Raw genomic sequence first — 21,585 nt, 5'->3', positions numbered from 1 at the left:
TTCTCTTTTCATTCCTGAAGAATGACAGAGAGAACACATAGGAATATACTTAATGATAAAAAAAAATTAAATTATGCACTTTTAATGTGTTCTTTTATATTTAAAAGATATGTCATTTCTTCAAGAAAGGTATTGTGTGCCTTGTAACTTCACATACAATTCAAACTGACATTAGTGGAAAACAGTGTGCACCAGAAAGCAGACACATGCCAAAGGACAATCAATACAACTTCCTCTTACATTTTCCTCTGAATCTTCCATGTCTAGAAGTTACAAACCACATACATTTTCCTATGTAAATTTAACTTTCCTAGTAGGTCAAGATCCAAAACTCATTGTTTTGGAAACAATTATCTTATCTAAAAAATTAGGGCTGTTAAAAAACACTGGCAACTTAATTCCACTTAAAGATTTTCCCTTTGTGTACAGTCTAGCAGCTATTCCACCTTTCATAATATTTTATGAAGGCTGCCAATCCTCCAACAATTAAGAGCTTTTATCATCAGTTACTGTCACCTTGATTTCTCCTGCCCACAAACCTGAATTGTGTCCTTCACAAAGCAGCTGGAGGAAGCGGAAGAGGTCACAGGTGAACTCATCATCCTGCATCACCTTTTCCCCTGTAGAAAGGCCAGATGGAAGCCAGTTATCACAGTCTGCCAAGTAACACCTCACAGCCCTGAAGAAAATCTCCATAATTAATATTAAGAGAGAAGGAGAGAGAAAATTTATAACCACCAATCTATCTGAAGCACCTATGACTTGTGCTTGGCAGATAGTTATTTGGTTATAAAAAAAATTCAATTACAAAACTTAATTTTTGATTTATAAATATGGCAGCATGAGCTTGGCAACATTTTACAAATAATCCCTGATTTACATTCTTGTTTGACTTCACTGGGCATGGAGGCTGTGTCACATACAAAGGTTAGGGTTGGATCAATTTCCTTCCCATTCATCACAAAAGAAGGTACTTAAAATACAGAATGAGATTTAATCAAACAGTTATGGAAATAAGTCCTCAAGTAAACTACTAGATTTTAAATTTTTCTAAAACAACCCATGAAATTTACAGCTATATGCACTGTCAAAAACTATTTACACTGAAATATTTGAGGATTTATTATCTGTCTGCCGCTGACACAAAGTAGAAGTGTCTCCTTTGACAAAATAAAGCAATATAAATAGAATGAATTAAGACCAAGTGCCAAAATGCTAAAATGCTTTGCTGAATTAGGCCCTTCAGTTAATTTCTTGGTAAACAACTAACATCCAAATGAATAAAGCTTCAAGCCTTCCCCCCCCCCCTCCGCCCCCGGAAACAGTATACTAAAAAGCCCTCAATTAACACATCATTATTTCAAGTATATCAATACATACAGTTAACTTTGTACAGGGACATGAGGAGAAATAACCATTCACCCAGGAAAACAATCACAACTGAGGAAAACATAGAACAGCTTATCAAATGAGACAGAAGGACAACACTATAGGTGTTAAAGCAGTAAGAGCCACCTATCAAAAGTCAGAAAATTCCCATATAGAACACTGGGGAAGTATTTTGACTATGTATGCAAAGGTGGAAGTCACGAAAACTTCTACTATTTAACAATACACATATTTTTAATATATAACAAGTACTATTTTTAAACAAGAAAAAAAAGGAGGGATATAAAAATGTAAGCAAACTGCAAAACAGTTTGAAAGAATTTTTCTTTGAGGGGATATAATTTAGTCTCTACTAAGAGAAGACCTTTAGTGTGTAAATAGGAGACCAGAAAAGTGAGTAAAGACATTAAAATTAAAAAAAAACCAAAACAAACAAACAAAAAAAACCCAACGAAACAAAAAAAAACCTTAGTTAAATTAACAATTACTTCCATGCTGTTCTACTGGTAGATAATTCTAATTACAATATCCACATTTACAGATTACTATGTTATTATAATTAGATCATCACTGTTTGGGCTAGATTTGGCTATGATCAAGTTAATTTTCTTCATACTAGCTAGCTGAAATGTAAACAGCATTTAGTGCAATTTGGAGTAAAAATGGACATGATCAGAAGTTTAACTTTACATAAAGTCATGAGCAATTATAATTTCAAGCTAATGGACTTATCAGTCCACAGACTGTGAATTTTAAAGTGAGAATCTTCAGTACACTAAGAATAGAAATCAAAAGCATTTTGAAAACTGATGTGAGTATTTTATAGTACATAATTTCACAGTCTTCTGTTGCTCTCAAGACAAAGTTTGGTACTTAGGCTATATACCCCTAAGGCATATGCCAACATAATTTCTTGTACCATAGGGAAAGATAAAATGCTTTTCCTCCTAATTCTAGACATGTACTCAGGGCAGTCACAAAAAATACCCAATTGTTTCTCTAAGAATGAGTCAAATACTTTCAATGACATTCCATTACACTTTCCTGCACTGAAAATATAAGTACCAGGCACACAGTTTTTCAGTCACAGGAGAATGAAAGCCCTTTAATTTAATTAAACAATGGAAAATAAATTACTATTTCTGTCGGTGATGATGAACATATACATGCAATATAGGCCCAAGAAGATAAAAAGCAGGAGGGGGCTGGGCTCCTAGAAGAATATTATTTAATGTTACATGCAGATTCAGTTCTGCAAGAGCGTTTCATATGCTGCTGGCCAAATACCATAGTAGAGAAGATTTCTCAGGGTTAGTTACTTCCTTCTTTTCAATATAACTGAACTCCTATCACACCTAAAGTTACATGTGGGGTCACATGCTTTGTTGAACTAGGTGCAAAAATAAGAATTACAGAAAGCCAAATAATTGGTGAAGCCTCTATCACACACATAATGCTTGTAGCTTGACTGCTGAGATGGCAATGACTTTATAAAATAACTCATCAGGAAACTTGCTTGGAAAAATCAAGCCCATGAAAGGCCCAATCATCTATTTCTTGTGTATTAAAGGACCACTGAATCAAAGCTATTTGTAGGAATAAGACTACAGAATAAGTTACAGTTTAATATTTTTGACCCCTGTATTTCTTGCTCTTAGGGAGTAAAATATTCAAGAACAAGAAGAAAAACAAGTCTTAAGTTAAAATGTTATACAGATCCTGTGTTTTAGTACAATTACCGGACTTCGGGAATTTTTATTAAATAAAGTCCATTCATATTATTGGAAGGGCCTGGAAGTGTCTTTTAATTATCTCTACTGTAAATAAATCACAACTTGAACACAAGTTATTGCAAAATTCTTAAAAAGCAGAAGGTGTTAAGTGCAGCATTGCACAAAAGCTGAAAGGCCTGTTACTTTTAAAACTATTTTTACATATTTTAAAATGAAGCAAAAAAAGCCCATCTCAAACCACCCGGCCACACTAAGATTTACATTTTCATCTTTACAATTTTTACATCTGATCAAAATCAGACAAGAACCAATGTCGGTATGGTCAGGAATTTTCATTTTCAGATTGTACTTACTGACTACAAGTGGTACCTCACTGGCAACTACAGAACTGAAATGGAGATCCATTTCTTTCTATAAAATTCAGGAGAGCAACCTTTGCTGCTGTGCACACAAATTCATGCCAGTTCATACAAAGATTTGCAAAGAATTTACTTAGAAACATACACACTACATATAGAATTATTTAGGTTGTTATGAAAAAACATTCTTTAATTTTTGTTGACATTGGATATATTCTGGCAAATATTTGTTCAGATGTTAAAATGCTGCCATTGCTCATGCTGTAGGTAAATGGGATGGCTGTACACACAAAGGCTTTAAGCCTGCAGCTTTTGCAAAATTGGCAGTTTATGTTTGTGATATACAGGAACAGAGGTATCATGTGTAGGAAACAAAAATAAAAGTCAATGAAAAATTAAATACATGGGTTTTTTTTCATTGAAAGTGCATGTGTCAAAGTTCAATGATTCTCTACCTCTTTCTTGATTTTATTTTTTTAAATCGCCAGTGGAAAAGATCTGGCTTCTTTTGCTACTCAGAAACATGGGTTCGATGGTACATATTACAGAAATATAAAAATACTTACAGCTTTCAAATGTGAACAGGACTTTTTTATGATGCCTGTTAAGATCAAATCTGCCCCATAATAAAGAAGTGAACTTATTCTTATCACAAGATCCAGACAGTACTGGGTTGGCTTGTGAATGCTGCATGCCTTTGACATCTCAACAATCTAATTCAAGTAAGAAATACACTTGTTTCCTCAGTGAGTGAAATTCTCATAAGTTATTTATGTCCCCTTCTAAATGCAAACACTGATTCAAATACAGTTTTATGAAGGTGGAAAACACCTCTCCAATACAGGCTACAGTGGATTACACAGAATCTAAGCAACTGCTTTAGGTGTAATGAGGTTGGTGAAGGTCAAAAGCATATTTATTAGTTCCACATTATTAATGGCTGAAAATAGCCCTGATGTGAAAACCCACAGTATAGCTAGTTATTATATCACATGTACCTTTCAGATTGGTAAAAGTCCTTTAAGAGCTACTATCTCATTCTAAAACTGTATTTTATAAAAATAAGACTTCTGTGAACTTACAGAGAAATTAAAAAAAGACATGACAAAGTATTAAAAAATTGAACATTAAAAAAAAGCTTTCCTGATAAAGGGGGAAAAGATTTAAAATAATCTAAGTGTAAACATAACAAACATCTTAAGTTTTGTACTTCATAGAAGTAAAACAATGCTCTCCAAAAGAGAAAAACATTGCACTTTCAAGATTTTTGTGACTCACAGTGAAATGGCAAGGAGTATGAGTGTTAAATGAAAAAACATTGCAAAATAGTAAGTATTTCTACATGTCTTTGATTTTGAACCCCCCTTTTTGGAAAAGGAAACAGAACAATCAAAACAAAATACATACAGAAGAAACAACATTGAGTACACCACAAAAACAAGTAAGAAACACATTTGCTAAAGAACCATCAATGTTGTTACCAGTGGGGGTTCCAGGGTTTGGAAAGGGAAGGTAGTACCAGTCAGAGGAATATCAGGACAAGGCACTTACGATGTGGACAGCACAAAGAAACAATTGGAATAGAGCAATAAATTTCACATCCATGTTGACTCAATAAAGGGCTTTCTATCTATTGCTAGTGTTGGTATGGGACCAGAAACAAGAACTGCACACGAGGAAAGGTTGACTTTATTCCCATAAATTTCAACAGTTTTTCTTTGACTTTGGGAATAATAGTTTGGGGCTTGTAGGTTGCAAAGTCAATGACAATTATTCATGAATGTGCTTCTGCAGCCGATTCTGACGAAATGAAAAACAGGCAAAAATGCACATTTTACATCCCATAATTTCCTTGGGAATCAATAAAATTATTTTTAATTGAGGATTAATTAAATATTCATAGACTAAGCATAATTCTCAAAAAAACAAAACTAATAAAAACCAGTGCAAAAATCTTTCTCATCTTTGGTACTTCCTTTGTAGTATTTACAGATGGTAATTTACAGGATTGCAGACATAAGAGCTCAGATATCCTATAAAATCTAGGATACTTTGAAACTTCACTACAGGAGTTCCTCACAGACACACTGGCTTGGCTTTCTTAATGCTATCAGGTATTAATACCAGTACCTCTACAGCTCTTATGTAAACTACTGTTCAATTAACTGAAAAATGCGTGCTTCATAATATAAAAAAAAAAAAATTACTATTTGAAGGTAGCATATTATCAACGAACATATAACTCTGAAAGGGAAAAATACAGTATTTTTTGGTTGGATTGGGTTTTCTTTTGTCTTGAATTTTCAGTTGCTGGATATTAATATGTAGGAAAAGATGGTATTTGCAAATATTATCCCTTTGTGCCAAGTAATCTTTGACGCAGTGATTACTGTATCTTGACACTGCTACTGCTCACTAACAAAGAAAAAAACCAAAAAAAAAACTTAATCCCTGCGGAGAATTTTGTTAAGTTGCCAAACAGAAAATTTCCACTGAGAAAACAAATAAAATGCCAGATCATCCTCCTCGCCAACACTTGGCTAATGAAAAGACATCTGCTGTGTTGGAGTTCATTGTTTCTGCTGACTGGTATACACATTTTGTATTTTAAATTCTCTTTTCACATGGTGAACATCTCATGGCAACTGCTCCTACAAAGCTCTTCTTTTACTTGAAGTAAGGAAATTTTGAGGTATAGCAACCATAACACACCAAGTAGCTTTCAGAATAAGGAAGAGTAAACCTGTAAACAGAATTGATTCCTCTAAATGAGCAATGCGCCACCTCCTTCTTGTATCATCAACTCCTGACTGCATTAGATAAACCTAGCCAGTGGCAAGTCCTCTCCTCACTATCCACCCTCAAATCCTCACTGGATCCACCACTGATTCCTGTGCTTGCACAAACCAGTGCAGCAATAAAGCCACATTCAATACACAACAAAAAGGCTACAGGAGGACTAAAGCACAAGGCTTAGTATATGTAGATATTACTATTTTTTCCTTTTAACATTCATCCATTGCAAATATTGGGTTCAATAAAATGAAAACAAATAAAAAAAGAACAGGAAAGAAAAGTATAAAAAAGCTTGTTGCTCTTACATCTACTGTGTCAGTCACTGTGCAAATCCTGAGAAAGAGAGGAAGACCAAAATGGGAAGTTTGGATGTGTAAACCAAGAATTTCAGGATGAAAAATTGTAATATTAACAGAAAAATCACACTAGTTTAGCAGTATTACAGGGGAAAATCTAGTGATATTCAGGAGCTGTACAATGCTGACACAAAGCTAAGAGCAGGGAAAATAAGGAATAGGCAGTTGTTTTTAATAATTACCACGCTCATGGGTGATGACTGAGGAAAGGAGGACAGGACAATTAGTTCAAAGAAAAAGAAACAAGAAAAAAAGAAAAAAGGTGAGAATTTGTTTTAGGAAATACAAAATATAGTTAGTATTGGTTTTGCCAAAATTAGTTCTGCACTAAAAGAGAAACATCAAATAAACAGAAAATAAAAAAAATCCCTCAAATGAGGAAGCACAAAAATACTCTTAACATCAGTAGAGTCAATTATGCAGCATTTAAAGATATATTTATATTTGCATGCAAAAACAGTAATTTCTAGAAACAGAGGCAGAGGTCAAAAGAATAATGAGCCAGTATCTTGAGAGTCCATTTCAGAATCCAACATTTTGAATAAGTTTAGTTATGTACTAGTAGAAATGTTGTCCAAAAGAACAAAAGGTTGTCCAGAATAATCTTCAGTAAAACATGAGAGTAATGGCCGAAAATTATATGTCAGATAGCTCGATTTACCATCTTGTAACCAAATTTTATCCACATGGGTTTGCTTTTTTATCATTCATGTAAGTCTAGAAAGATTTAATCTATAATTTAAACTGTGAGAGCACTTTTAGAGATGCAGAATTTTTGACTGGCCTTGAAATCATTCAGGCAAATGTAATAGTTAGTGAAAAATCATTATTTAAGCAGTTGAATATTAAAGAAAAAGGCCGCATAAAAGACCTACAGGCACAAGGGACAATGAGATATGCAGTGTTGCTGGTATGAATTATGATCCCTCAAATGCAATAGGGATTATACAGTCAAGCTTTTTTACCTTGCTTTTAAGATAAAAACATGTTAAAAGGTTAGGTCACTGTAGGATTTAAACATAAAAATGCACTGTAAAAAATTCTGAATATAAGGGAAGAAAATGTGCTTTGGTAGCTCTATTAAGCACGCAAGAACGAACTTAATGTACTCAGACAATCACAGTAAAGGAGTAGTAGAAGAAAGAAATTGACAAGTGAAGTAACAACACCAAGAGTAAAAAGCCAAATTGGTTCAAAGTCAAAAGTAGAGTGAAAATTTTGCAATATTTCCCCCAAGACAAATAGAAAAAAAAATTTCAAAGAAAAAACTTTTCCCAGACTTTTTCCCACAGAGCAGATAGATTTCCATCCACCTCTTATATTTAATTTATGGCTTAAGTAAGTGGTGTGGTTTTCAGTTCAAGAAATCAGGTGGGAATTTTTAATTTCATTCTATGCTGAAACTGGATGGGGACTTCTGAAATGTTTTACATGCATAAACACTGCTGTTCGTAACTGGAATATGTTCTCAATTTTACATGTAATGTCTTCACTTCTTCAAAATGATGAGAAAGAGTCCTCTGAGACCATTTTGAAACTCAACACATACTAATGATTTACTGTTGACAAGGGCTGGCTTAGGTGTGTCAATTAAATATAAATCACTTTTAGGAAATCTGTTTTAGTTCCAGCCTCTAGATATATATTTACAAGGTTCATAGAATCATAGACGATCCTGAATTGGAAGAGACCTATAAGCATCTTCAAATTCTAAATCCTAGCCCCACATGGGACACCCCAAGAGTCACACCATATGCCTTAGAGCATCGTCCACACAAACACTGCTTGAACTCTGCCAGGCCGGTGCTGTGACCACTTCCCCAGACAGCCTGTTCCAGTGCCCAAACACCCTCTGGGTGAAGAACCTGTTCCTTATGCCTAACTTAAACCTCCCCTGGGTTCTTTCAAATTCAGCTTGCTTCTGCAAAACTTCAAAAAGATCATGGATAATTTCTGTTGAATCAATAGTACCTGATCCCTCTTCAGTCACCATGCCAAGGCCTTCTGCTTTGTTCTGACGTTCAAATGCATTTAGGTCAAGAACACTGCGGTGAGAAAAATTACATTTGTCCTGTGATTAATTAAATAAATGCAATATTTAATTTTGTGGAAGTTAAAAAGGATGTGTGATTTCACTGAAATTTACAAGCATACTAGTATGAAAAAGATACATCTCAGTGGCTTGATACATATGTCTGTTACGAGACTACAAATCTCAGCTCAACAGCCTGAACCTGCTTTTGCCCTGAATGTGACCAGAGAATTCAGCTCTGTATGACTGACCAAAAAAAAGGGGAATGTATGCATTTAGGATACACATACTCATTTTTAGGTGCTGTAAGGAAGCCAAGTTATTGACTAATTTTGTATTATAGCCCAATTCATACCAAGCAGCAAGGTCCATTACTGTCATTATTAGAAACTGCTATTATTAGTTTCATTTAGTGTTTCTCTCCTTCCACATTCTGAAAAACTGAAGCTGCCAAAAGGGAATATGTATTCAACTAACCAGATTCAAGGAAGGACAATACCTGACATATTTCTTTTGTGAACCTGTTAGATTCTGCCTTTCAGGGCTTTGCATGTCAGCTGGCCAGGGATAACTTTTGTTCACAAGCAAAAATGGTTATAAAAGTTAGATTAACACAGAACTATGACAGAACCTCTGCTGGCAAGAAACCTCACTTATTTCAAAATGAAACTTGGCCACAGATAGCATTAAGAAAAAAGAATACATAATTAAGAAAAAAGAATACATAACATGATACCCTGGACATAACAAGACTGAATCACCTGATCCAGGGAGCCCCTTTTAGTCCTGTGTTTCATGTTCACTAATACATCATTTACTGATATGGTTTATTCTTAGAAATTATGTAAAAAACATTTAAACACATACATTTATATATAGAATGAATATAAATAATAAATAAACCTGAATGAACAAAAAAGTCATAGTATCACCTCAATTTATTAAAATTCATCACCTCAATTTATTAAAATTCATCAATTTAATATGAAATTAGATATTTCATTACTTTTTCTGACTTCTAAGAAGTCTTATGACTAATTCTAACAATTAGAATTAGTTATAGAAAACCTGGGGTTTCCCAAAATCTTTTGTGTTTACTTAACATTGATCATCAACCTGATCTCTGCAGGATTACTGGATGCCTCCAGAGTTAAGGATTTGCCTCTGAGGAATGCTCCTAACTCTGGAGTTGTTTTCTGCCACATCTCAGGTAGACTCAAATTCTGTAAATATTTTTGGAAAGAGCTTTCTTACAAAGGCAGATCCATATCACCAAGATTTTTCCACCACGAGCATCATCCTGTCCTTTAACCCAAATCTAGCTCTTTATAAACCCCTAGTGCTGTTTGCAAGGACTATGTAGAGGATCATTCCAGAACTATAAATCCCATAGAATAAAACATACATGCAAAATAATAAATTTTTCAAGTTGATACTTTCTTACCTACAGGACTGCATAAGACCAGCAAGGCTCTGAAAGAACCCCACATCCTTTTTATCCTTGAGGTAGTCAAGCATTTTCTGCAGCAAGCACAAATAATTTACACAGAGAGTTAATATTCCTATTATAATAATAACCTAGGTAACTTAAGACTATATGTATTCAATACTATTAGTGATGCTGGTGTTTGGAAATATCTCTAATATTAAAGACCCTTGCAGAGAAAAAAAATAGATATCAAAACCAAAAGCAACATTTCTGATCTTAGGATCCAAAGGAAAATTGAAAAGTTGAGCATACACCAGAAGAAACAGGTATACATGAGACAACTAAAAAAACCAAGAATTCTAACTGTACTACTGATGCTTTGATGTTTTAACAATCTAATTTTGACTAGCAGCATTGCTACCAATCTAAAAATATGAATTGTTTCCTGCATTTTGATTCATTAAGTCTTTACCAAATGATTTTTAAAAATAGATGGTAGGATTTGAAATTTCATGATTTTCCAATTTAATATTATGACATCACAAAGAACTGGCAGTGGCTCAAGCAAATAATTTCTACACTACTTGTAGTCTTTCATGTCAGTTCCTAACAATGATAGCCCCTGAAAAGAACATTATTTTGGTTGCATTCACCAGCTTCACTTGGGACCTTAACTGCTCCCAGTTGTCTGCATACTTTAAACTGCACTGCAATAATTTAATAATGGCAGTTATAAACCCTTCTCAACATAGGAATCTTCAGCTAGTACAGAACCCTGAACGTACCCTATATCAGCCTCTTCACTTCAACAATGCAGGATTCTTTTAACATATCAGACTCGTCCACTGGAAACCAAATTATCTTACAATGGATTAGTTCTTCAGGATTTTCTCTGCTTTTATCAGCAAGAGTCTCATTGCACAAGCTAAGGACTTCTGAAGTTGTGAAGTTCGTGAAGACTGGGGTCAGCAATTTTGCTCTATAGGCTATAGGACAATGGCAATCTCCCAAGAAAGCCCTCCTTCACTAAGAATTCCTACAGAAGTAAATGATATAACATAAAATTTCTGCCTTTCACCTGAAGTGCAAAACAAATCTTTTAGCCATGTAAACAAATAATAAATACCCATCAAACAAGCTACTTTTGTATACGATTTTGTGCTGCAAACAGGAGTAAGAGGATAAACAGTGTGTGACAGTCACACTACATAATTTGCTACTACAGCAATAATGACCATGGTATAAAGACCTATACTGGCTAGAATGGGTAGAAGAAACTAGTACCTTACCTGCTGAACAGTAGAATTTCCTCCATTCAGGATTGCAATTCCTAGCTTTAGGGTTGCTGCAACCATTGGCCCCATCTCACCTTAAAATATTATAAAATATATTTTTGGATCATATAAAAAATAATAATGTTTTAGTAATTATTTTATCCATTCAATGAAATGTAAAACTGACCTATTTTTCCTTAATTTCTTCATGAGTGCCTACAGACATAGTGTAATGCATACAAAGTACACAGAAGAAGCAATATATAAGGCAGGAATAACTAAGTTCAGTGAATATAAATCATGTTTCAATCACTAGAGCATCAAACAGTTGATTTAAGGGTGGGCTCACAATGATAAGCTAGCTTTCAAAATTAACAGTATGTCCCCGCTGCATGAAAATCTGGATGTTTCCTTCTGGTTTATTCAGAAAATGACAGTGACCCAAGCATTTAACTACATAAACAAAATTTGTAATCAGGAGGTTTTAAAACATCACTATTGTGGAAACAAATCACAAAAGAAAAAAATGAAAGCATAAAACCTTAGAATAAGATGGTTTCTAAGGGTAAAAAAATCATCATTTAAAGTTCTGAAATGTTTTATCAAAGTACACCAATAAAGCAGTTATTTGACAAATGGGAAATAACAAAAGAACTTAAGTCCACACCTACTTCAGAACTGTACACATTCCAGAATTTAAGGGTCATTTTGTCATTCAGTGCTGCTAAAGCTATGAAGTAATTCACACATCCTCAAAATTAGCACTAGAATAATTAATTAAAACTACAAAAGAAACAATAATCGCATGAAAATCATTCATTATACTTTTCTGGATTAGCTGTCAAAAATTTTGAAATTTCAAGTTAATTTTGAAAGGGAATCTTAGCGCCAAACATGTGCATGTTGTGCTCAATAAGAAATAAAATCACTTCAAAGTTTACTAGAAATAAGGTTTAAAATTTAATCTACACACCAAAACCTTACCTTTACTTGCACTGATTGTCTGCAGAACCATCTCAGCAGCACCCCGATCATGCAGTCTGGCTTGTTGATACAGAAGTTTTTGCTTTTCCATTTCTTTTTCCTGAATAAAAATTCCGGTCATTTAACATGAGATTTGAGTTACTATCAATCCTCCAAAGGTTCTTGGTTTTCTCTTAGTATATGGGCTCTATGGCAACATCATGAACCATTAATACATACAAGGCTATTGGACAAATAATTAACAGGTTCAAGTAATAATCTCCACTTGGTATTTTTCTTGATTATGCTTTTAGCAGTTTCTCTGGAAAGAGTCATCTCAATTGTGAATCATTAGGTTAGTTCAAAGCCCATGTTCATGATATATACTGCATGTATCAAACTTGCACTTTTGCGCTGTGTTTTTGTGCAACAGTTCATACTCTTAATAATCTTCCATAGTGTGACCATAACTTCATACTGCTCAGTATGTGACTCTTGAGTTGTAAGTCGTTGCTGAATACCAGAGTAAAAGAAACATCTCAGAATTTTTTTCAAAACATATCATTATATTACAATATAGATTGCCCCCCTACTTACAGAATATTTGATAGAATACACTGTGCTTTTATATTTTGTATTCTCTAGCGGCAACAAACAATACTGCATGGCGTTGCTTGAGCAATGGTGAAGTTTCTTTTTTGTAATTTAAACTACTACCGAAAACATAACGAGCATAAAGAGCAAACATAAAGGCACAGTTAATTCCAGAAGAGTTTCAACTTTCATCACATTAATTGAAGTTTGCTGGAGAATTGAGGATGACTAAGCAGTATAAGTTGCAAAATGGAAGTTGCATAGAGCCCTATGACAGTGAGTCCATCAGATGGCGTGGTAAAAAGCTTACTCAAAAGGAACATGACACAATCAGTTAGTATCATGTCCAAAAACACAACGCCCAAAACATGTATGACCTAGAAGCAGGAACAGCTGCAGCAGAAGTAGCCAGAATGACAGCTTTGCTGCCATAAACTTTCCATCCAAGTTACGGAAAAAATACATTGGAAGATGGAAGAGGTTTAAAAAATGAAGGCTTGCTAAATAGAGGATATGAGTAATAAATTAAAAAAGAAGAGGTAAAAAAGAGAAATATGTTCAAATGAATGAAAAAGAAACCTTTAACTCAAAAGCAAACCAACACAGACATTTATGCTGTTACCAGAGAGTTCTCGCCGAGGCTGGCAAATTTGTTTCTTAAATCTTTGATAATATCGTGCTGCGGAAACAAAATTCATCAGGGTTTTTTTTTTCACACTATTAGCTCTCCTGTGGTTAAATTGTATCTTTCTTTTTGCTTTAAATTATGTGACAGATCTAGATGGAGGCACAAAAAGGAAAAAAAAATGGCAGCGTTGCTTTGTATTTAGCCATGCTAGGGTTTGAAAGTTTTGCCTTCATGTTTAAACCTCTTCCTGGGAGTTCAACAAAAACAAAACAGAAACATACACGCACGCGCACACACACACCACACACACACAAACTACCAGAAAACCATGACATCACAGGTTCAGTATAGCTACAATAAAATATTTTCAATTGCTTCAGAAGCCACTGAAAGTTGATCAGCCTTTCCTTTCTTAAAAACGATTTCCTATTTCTAGATACTTTTAGTTTTAGACCCAACACCTTTTCATCCTTCTTTCATTGCAAAATTTTCTATTCGCAAGCCTAACACCAGCTATACTACTTTCACTGTGCAACATTTTTTATAAGAATATCAAATATTTACAAGAATGCTTACAGTGAGGATGAATCTGCATAATCTACAGACTAACTTCTTGCAATGGCAGTATAGAAGAACAGTAGAAAGAGGCATTGCCAAACAGCTTAGCATGAGAAAAGTGGCATTTCCCATGGAAATCAAGATGTGTAGGATATTAGTAACAAAACAGAACAAAAAAGAAAACAAAAACCAAACCAATTCACGAACAAAAACACCACAAGCATTTCTCTTAGAAGCAACCATTCTTTGATGATAACCCATAAAGATCATGGTTCCTTCTTCGGCTTCACAATGCATTTTCACTGTTGCTTTCTCCCTGCCAGCTCAATACATATATATAAATATATATGTGATGGTAGCACTTACATGAAGAGGGCCACCCATTGCCTACAAAGCATACTAAATTAATAAGGTTATCCCCATTTCTCTAAGATGTGCTTACTGTTTACGCTGTTATCTGTGCTACCAGTTTCAGCTTTTTGCACTTTATCCACTTGCTAGCCAGTTGAAGTCAAGAAACGACCAAACTAATTAGCCAATGATTTGAGCTTTCTGTCATTCACCAAGCCATTACAACAATAGCAAAAATACTTCACTACATGAAACTTAATTAAAAACTAAATAAACTTAAAATAACTGAAGAGAATTAAAAAAAAAACAAAAAACAAAAAACAAAAAACAGAAAAAACAACCAACCAACAAAAACACAGAAGAAACATACCCCAAACCCCAATCCTCAATGAGGAACAAATCTATTTCATCTTGGATGATTTCCACTCATATAGGAAAAAGTTGATCACTTATAAATGTACATACATGTGTATTATAGACTTTTTCCAGCATTCTACCAAACCAAGGAAACATCTGAATCATATTCTTTGAAAGTAGAGGTCCAAATATTTTCTACTTCATTCTGTTTTTTGGGGTTTAAATCATTATGAGCAATCATACTCCAAAATAAATCAGGCAAAACCACAAATTTTAGTTTGTATTTGTAGACAACAAACTTGCTAAAACTAAAAAGAAACTTTAACTGAAAAAGAATTTCAGTTGACAACTGAAATTCTTAAACTTTCTTGTAATTCATACAGAGACTGATTATTGGAGTCTCCCTTTGAGCTAGGACATATGGAGAGGTTTGTTTGCTGCCACCACTAAGCTCCAAAATACAGACCGCTGGCATAAGATCCTACTTTTACAGAGCTTTTTTTTTAACATGAAATCCTGAAATTAAGTTTAAGAAAATAAAAAAAATTATATAAAGAACAGGAATTGCTTTCAACTCAGCTATTAGAAGATGAATGCTTCTCCTTTGAATTGTCTTCATATTTTTTCAAGACTTCTGCTTAGTCTAGAAAACAAATCCTATTATGCAGGACTTACACTGGCAAAACATCTGTTCATTTCAATTTTAGTCATGCATAAGTATAAGCTATGTAATTAAAATATCAAGTACTCATGCATAATACTTCTGTACCTTTTTATATATACATCTTTGTAAACACTTCAATCCTTTAAGTTCAATATATGCTGGTTTCTGCTCTATAAAAAAATATGATTTTTTTCCTAAATCCCTCTTTTGGAGTTCATCATTGAAGTATCACCGCTTGTTGTGAGGGTTTGGACTCAAGGACCTTTAAAGGTCCTTTCCAACCCAAACTATTCTATTAATAAATAACGTATTCTGTAGCATAGGAGTGAAACCATATATTAGGTTCCATACAATCCATTACATGTAGGGAAAACTGATGAAAACCACATTTTTACATAGTTATTTGAATGTTTACCTTCTTAGAATTGATAAATTGAATATGGAGTCTGATCTTAATTAACAGAATAAATAGCTACTTATTGTAAAAATGTGGCATATGGACACTCAGTGGTTTATTCAGGATTTGTGATAGTAAGAGATACAGGTGACCATCTTCAAAGGGCTGGACCTTATTTGTATGTAAAGAAACATGAAAATTTTTGTCTGAGGAAAGTGACAGCACAATGTATCATTTTGTCAAAAAATTTGTGAATAAAGAAGTCTACTAAAAAAGTTGCTACCAGTAACAGGAATGAAAAGAACTGACATAGGAAGCTCTATTTCCTCAATTTCTTTTCTTCCTGTGAAGAGTCAATTTAAATCAATTTAATACAAATGAGTTTAAAAATAAGAGCTAAATTTTGATTCCTTCTTTGAATTACCATCCTACAAGTATTTAGTGCACATTAATATGTAGGAGTGACTCAAATGCAGAAAATTATTTGCATTTATCTAGTGAAACAGTTAGATTTAAAAGAATTTCTTATCAGATGGAATCAAAGGAGACAGTGACACCAACTTTACAGGTTGCTCAATTGAGCATCTGTTCAACAAGACATAAAGTTAACTTAGAGGCAAAGGGGAAGGGGCAAAGACATCTGTAATAACTAAAAGCAAATACTAGCAGGTAAACATTGACAGGAGCATACTAACATACAGAGAACATTATTGTCACTTCTATTGTTCACACTATTAACCCAATTCAAATTAATTGTACAAAAGTAAGACTACCCTGCATGAGATATGAGCAACAGAATTGTCAATAAAATACACTCAGCATTTTCATCACATTCTAAGCTTGCCCAAATATCTCTATTGCTCTGAGTGCAAAAGGATCCAAGACTTCCAACACCACACATTTTTAAAGTCTAGAGGAGCAGTAGACTTTTAGCCCCAAACAAACTGAACAGTCACACTTTTCACATGGATACACAGGATAGAATAAAAGAACTGCCTTCAACATTGACGTTTGATCACTAGACAGAAAGAAACACACAAATTCACACACAAATACACACGCATCTGGTATGTACAGTTTCACATCTGCACAACTGTATGATGCCATGTATGAAGAAAGCAAAGGTTATTTCTTGTTGTGCTTTTTTTCCCTTTTAAAATACTTCACAGTCAGCAAGAAAAAATTTTTTATGGAGCATATAAGATTTAGTGGTAACAAGGTAATTAGAGTGATAGATATGTAGCATTTGAATAGCTGAATTATTGGAATGAAAAAAGAAGAAATTATATTATTAGATTCCTTATATATTTCCTTTGGGGTTTTTGATATGCACTTTGTTCAAAATAATTACAATACCTTTTAAATAAATTTTTGTGACCACATTCATCTTCCAGAATAACGCCTTTATCATATGAAGATGGAACAGACCTGTGCAAATTTTTGGAGGTGTAAGAGTAAAGCTGATCCTGAAATACATCATCTCTCCCCACAGATGCCGGGGAACCTCTTTCTTTTGTGGTCTGAATGTTAATAGAAGGCTAGCAAACAAAATACCAAAATCCCCTTCCTCCTTTCCATGGAGAAGGTTACAATTGCCATAGGAAATGAAATTTGAAGTTACTGACTGAAGTCTGGCCATTAGCTAAATCTGTGCATTTCAAATCTCAAGCAAGTCATCTTTACTTACTCTAGCTGTCATTAACCACAGAACAAATAACTATATTTAACCACCTCAGAACCAAAAACTAGCTACTCTACACACCATACCTTCTCCCAGAATATCAGCCTTGCAGCACCACCAGCAAGTGGCCTGAGTCAACAGTGGGAACTGACCTGCATGAAGCAGGCAAGTAGTCAGCTACATAGCCATGGAACACCTTTCAGAAACAAATGGTGTGTCACGATGACACACAAAAGGCTGAGTAAGAAACAGAGCCAATAAAAAAATTAACAATGAAGTTTCAGAGCTATTGCTTCTATGTTCTTAGAGAAAACATAGAACTACGAATCATTTAAGGTAAGGAGTATCTAAGGAGTTTCTGTCAAAAACTATAATGTGGAAGGCTGAGAACTCAGTTCCAAAGGATCTAAATCAGACATGAACTATGATTGATGCTCTCTCTGTGACAAATATTGGAAACAGAATTCTACCACTACATCAGAAACACGTCTCTGCTAAGATACAGAAGAAAAGTTCAACTTTCCCTTGATAACCACATAAGTTGTTTTACTAATTAAAATTAAGTTAAAACCAGAAACATAACTGATGCACAAAAGGCATGAACAGCAAAACAACATGAACAAGCCAAACAACACTCTGTTTTCCCCAAAACAGTATCACAATTTTACACGGCATATTCTGCATAAGTAATTCCTGAAATCTTTAAAGAGCTTGCGCACAAAAAGGGTTTGGTAGAGATGTCATGCTGAAACTGAAATGTTAAAAATTATATCAAGACCCCTTAGTTGAACTTATCCAAGATGGTGGGCCTGAAAAAATCACAAAATTAGACCCAGACAAATACACACATATTTTTTTTGTTTTACCTTGCTGCGTTGTGATCCTGTCACCTTAAGGAAGGGCAAGGACAAGAAGCGAAATAGTAATAAGAAAAAGAAGTCCAAATTTTTTTCTGCAGGTGACTGACCAAATACATACACAAAATTGTCTTTTGAACATACAAACACATTATTTAAACATAAGTTTCACAGCTACAGGAAAAATAATAAAGAGAAACAAATGAATAGGATCTTCTCTCAAGACAAAAAAATTGAACGCTAAACAAAGAACCCGTTACAATTTACGTAAGGAGCACTAAAAAAATTCTTACTGATAGATTTTTCATACACCTCAATGACTTCCTATTTAAAAATTTTCATATCTATAAGCATGAGACTTTTGATATCTAACAGGCATGTAGAGGCTAACTGCTAAGACCCTATAGGAATGAATAGTCTCTGTCAATGGTATATCATATACTGCATTCCCAGGGGAAAAGAAAAAAAATTCAGAAAAACACGCTGAAATTTGGGTTCATAATGAGATATTTACCCAGAAACAAAACTTTATATTTTGAGGATATTACTTGTAACTCAACTGGACTTCTGAGTGATTGAAAAGAATTTAGTATTTATATTCTTTCTGATTTCTTTATACAGTCAAATAGGGAATATGTACTTAAATAATTCAGTGCTATATCATGTAGCATCATATAGAAAACATACAGAACATTCTATGTCCATAAAACAATGGAGTAAAAGTAAAAATGACCCAAACCACTCCTCAATAATCAGAACAGCACAGATAGTTTTACAGCAAATCAATCCTTATAGTTAGAATTAAAAAAAAATAATAAAAGTATTTATTTCATGTTTCTGTGTTTTAGTAGAGATATGAAATGTAAATACTAATTGATTTGAAAGACACAAGAGACACCTTTTAATGTCAGAATTGTAATATGCCAAAACACATTAAAATATTAAAAATATTTAAGAGCTAATTCCCTCCGTGCCCCTCAATAGAGACAAATTTCTTTTTATTAATGGAAAAAGAGACAGATCCCAGAGCAAACACAGGACAAGGACTCATCTCTTACACTTGTAATTAACTCATGTCTATATCCTTAAACAGTGATGATCACTAAAAACTCAACATTAAACAGTAATAAATATAAAGCTCCTATTGTCAACACAAGCAAAAATTCTTAACAGTACCAATGAACAGAAGTTCACCACATTTTATTAAGAAGCACTAACACATATATGAACATAAAACTACTGGATGAATTATAGGTACTAAATGTAAATGACTACGGCAAAACGTAGTATTATGGTATTTTAAAAACGTGAACTAATAGTAGGGCAGAATAATTTAAAAGATTCAGTCTGTTATTATCAGACTTTTAGACTAAGTTACTATCTGTAATACCTAACTAAAAAGTTAAATTTAAATGAGATAAATGCGTAAGATCTACAAATTATTCTTTATTTAATCGTATGTAATACTGTGCATGTTTTTATTTCACTAATATTAATCTGGGGACTTATATCTGCCATATCCAGCTTGTGACATGCAGTTCACTGGCATAATAAGCTGCAGTAAGCCATGAACCAAAAAACATAAATGTCAGCTGGAAGCTATGAAATAATGTCTAACATGACAAGAAAAACAAAACAAGTATAATCTTACTTCAAAACTCTTCACTTCTTCTTCACCATCATCATCTTCTTCATCATGGCAACTCTGATACCATGTAGAAAGAAAACATTGCTGATAACTCACAATTTACAGATAACACTTTACAAATTAATTATCTTGATCTTCTAAACTAACTTAATTAAAACACAAAATAAGCAATAGGTATCAAACAAGTTACCTTTGCCATAATGTCAGCATAAGCCATATACAGGAAATCTTCTTCCAGTTTGCTGGTTAACAGACAGAGGAAAGGTAAAATGAGGAAGATTATTTACAGTAGAACTGAAGTGCCAAAATATTTTTAAACATCTTAAAAATATTTTAAAATAACTTCTATGCTCATAAATAATTACTAAAGTTTTTTTGGAAAATGAAGACTTTATTAATTTATACAAATAGAAAAGTATAGCCAGCTACAAATACAGTACTCATTAATTCATAAACACCTTCCAGTAAAGTGAATATAGTTAATTTTTAATTATACTTGGAATGTATTTCATATTCAGAATGTAACTGTCAATAGGGAACATAGAAGACAGAGGAGTAGTGAGCCCTGAACACAGTATTCATAGCTGTGGAAAAAGTCATATTAAAATCTCTTTACATACCACAAGCTAAAGAGGTTTGAGTGTAACTCAAACTCACCGTATGTTCATACACACAGTTTGGCCTAGCTTATGCAATCTCACTTGAAAAGAGACATATATGACTCCAAATACAGGAGTAATCTGAAAATCTACATACACTCTGAAGTGTCTCACACCATCCCTACCATTTTTCAGTCAAGGCTGTTCGACTGAATAGCAGAATTAGCTGATGTAAAGGATCAACTCTTTTAAGGCTTTCATCTTCTTCTGGTGGTTCCTCTCCAGGTTTCTTTAGGGAAAAAAAATAATTTAAAAATATATTTAATTCTCTATAGTGAAAAATGTTTCACTCTGTGCAATTTTCTAAACATTTAATATTAACATAGGTAATTTTGATTTGAACAACCAGGAGGAAGCAACTTCCAAGCAAAGTATGACAAAATTGAACCCCAACTGTGTTTATGACCATGAAGACTTACAAAGATGATGTCCCTTGCAAAGCTTTGGATTTCTTCTCATAAAAATCAACTCTCTTCCCTAGATTCAGAAAACAACTTCAGTCTTACTGTTATCCAGAACTAGTGGTAACCACATGCCATCATTTATTATTATACTGTCTGTTGCTATGTTAACAAGCTTCATCAGATAAAAATGAGAATCCTGTTTCAAGTCTATGCTAGGTATAATGTTCACTGAGAAACTCTGAGAAACTTTGAGGGAGAAGAAATCCAAACCTGAAGCTTACCGACAGTTTTAGACAGCTCCAGTCTACCAACAATACTAATGTTGGCAGGATGTAGAATTTTAGGACATGTACAATCAATAATGTACAAAAAATATCAGATATCATTCAATAATAAATATAAATGCATAAAGAGGGTTCTTTTTTCATGTGGTTATTTTTTTTTTCAGTTTTAGGC

At 33.7% G+C, this 21,585-nt stretch overlaps 1 protein-coding gene across 1 annotated transcript in view; it reads right to left on the bottom strand.

The window, feature by feature from the left end:
* The window catches only part of RYR2 (ryanodine receptor 2), a 384,696-nt gene that overhangs the window by 34,723 nt on the left and 328,388 nt on the right, over positions 1–21,585 (bottom strand). The window contains exons 76-85 of the mRNA XM_066546800.1: positions 20,851–20,954; positions 20,257–20,308; positions 20,070–20,123; positions 18,428–18,451; positions 12,353–12,452; positions 11,384–11,463; positions 10,110–10,186; positions 8,605–8,678; positions 6,816–6,833; positions 540–620 (exon numbers count right to left, since the gene is read on the bottom strand). Of these exons, the coding sequence (XP_066402897.1) occupies positions 540–620; positions 6,816–6,833; positions 8,605–8,678; positions 10,110–10,186; positions 11,384–11,463; positions 12,353–12,452; positions 18,428–18,451; positions 20,070–20,123; positions 20,257–20,308; positions 20,851–20,954 (664 nt within the window). The remainder of the gene's footprint in view (positions 1–539; positions 621–6,815; positions 6,834–8,604; positions 8,679–10,109; positions 10,187–11,383; positions 11,464–12,352; positions 12,453–18,427; positions 18,452–20,069; positions 20,124–20,256; positions 20,309–20,850; positions 20,955–21,585) is intronic.

This window comes from Molothrus aeneus, chromosome 3 (genome assembly GCF_037042795.1).
Source record: "Molothrus aeneus isolate 106 chromosome 3, BPBGC_Maene_1.0, whole genome shotgun sequence".
NCBI lineage: Eukaryota > Metazoa > Chordata > Aves > Passeriformes > Icteridae > Molothrus > Molothrus aeneus.
Note: the sequence above shows the minus strand (reverse complement) of the source record. Positions and strands in the feature narration are given on the sequence as shown.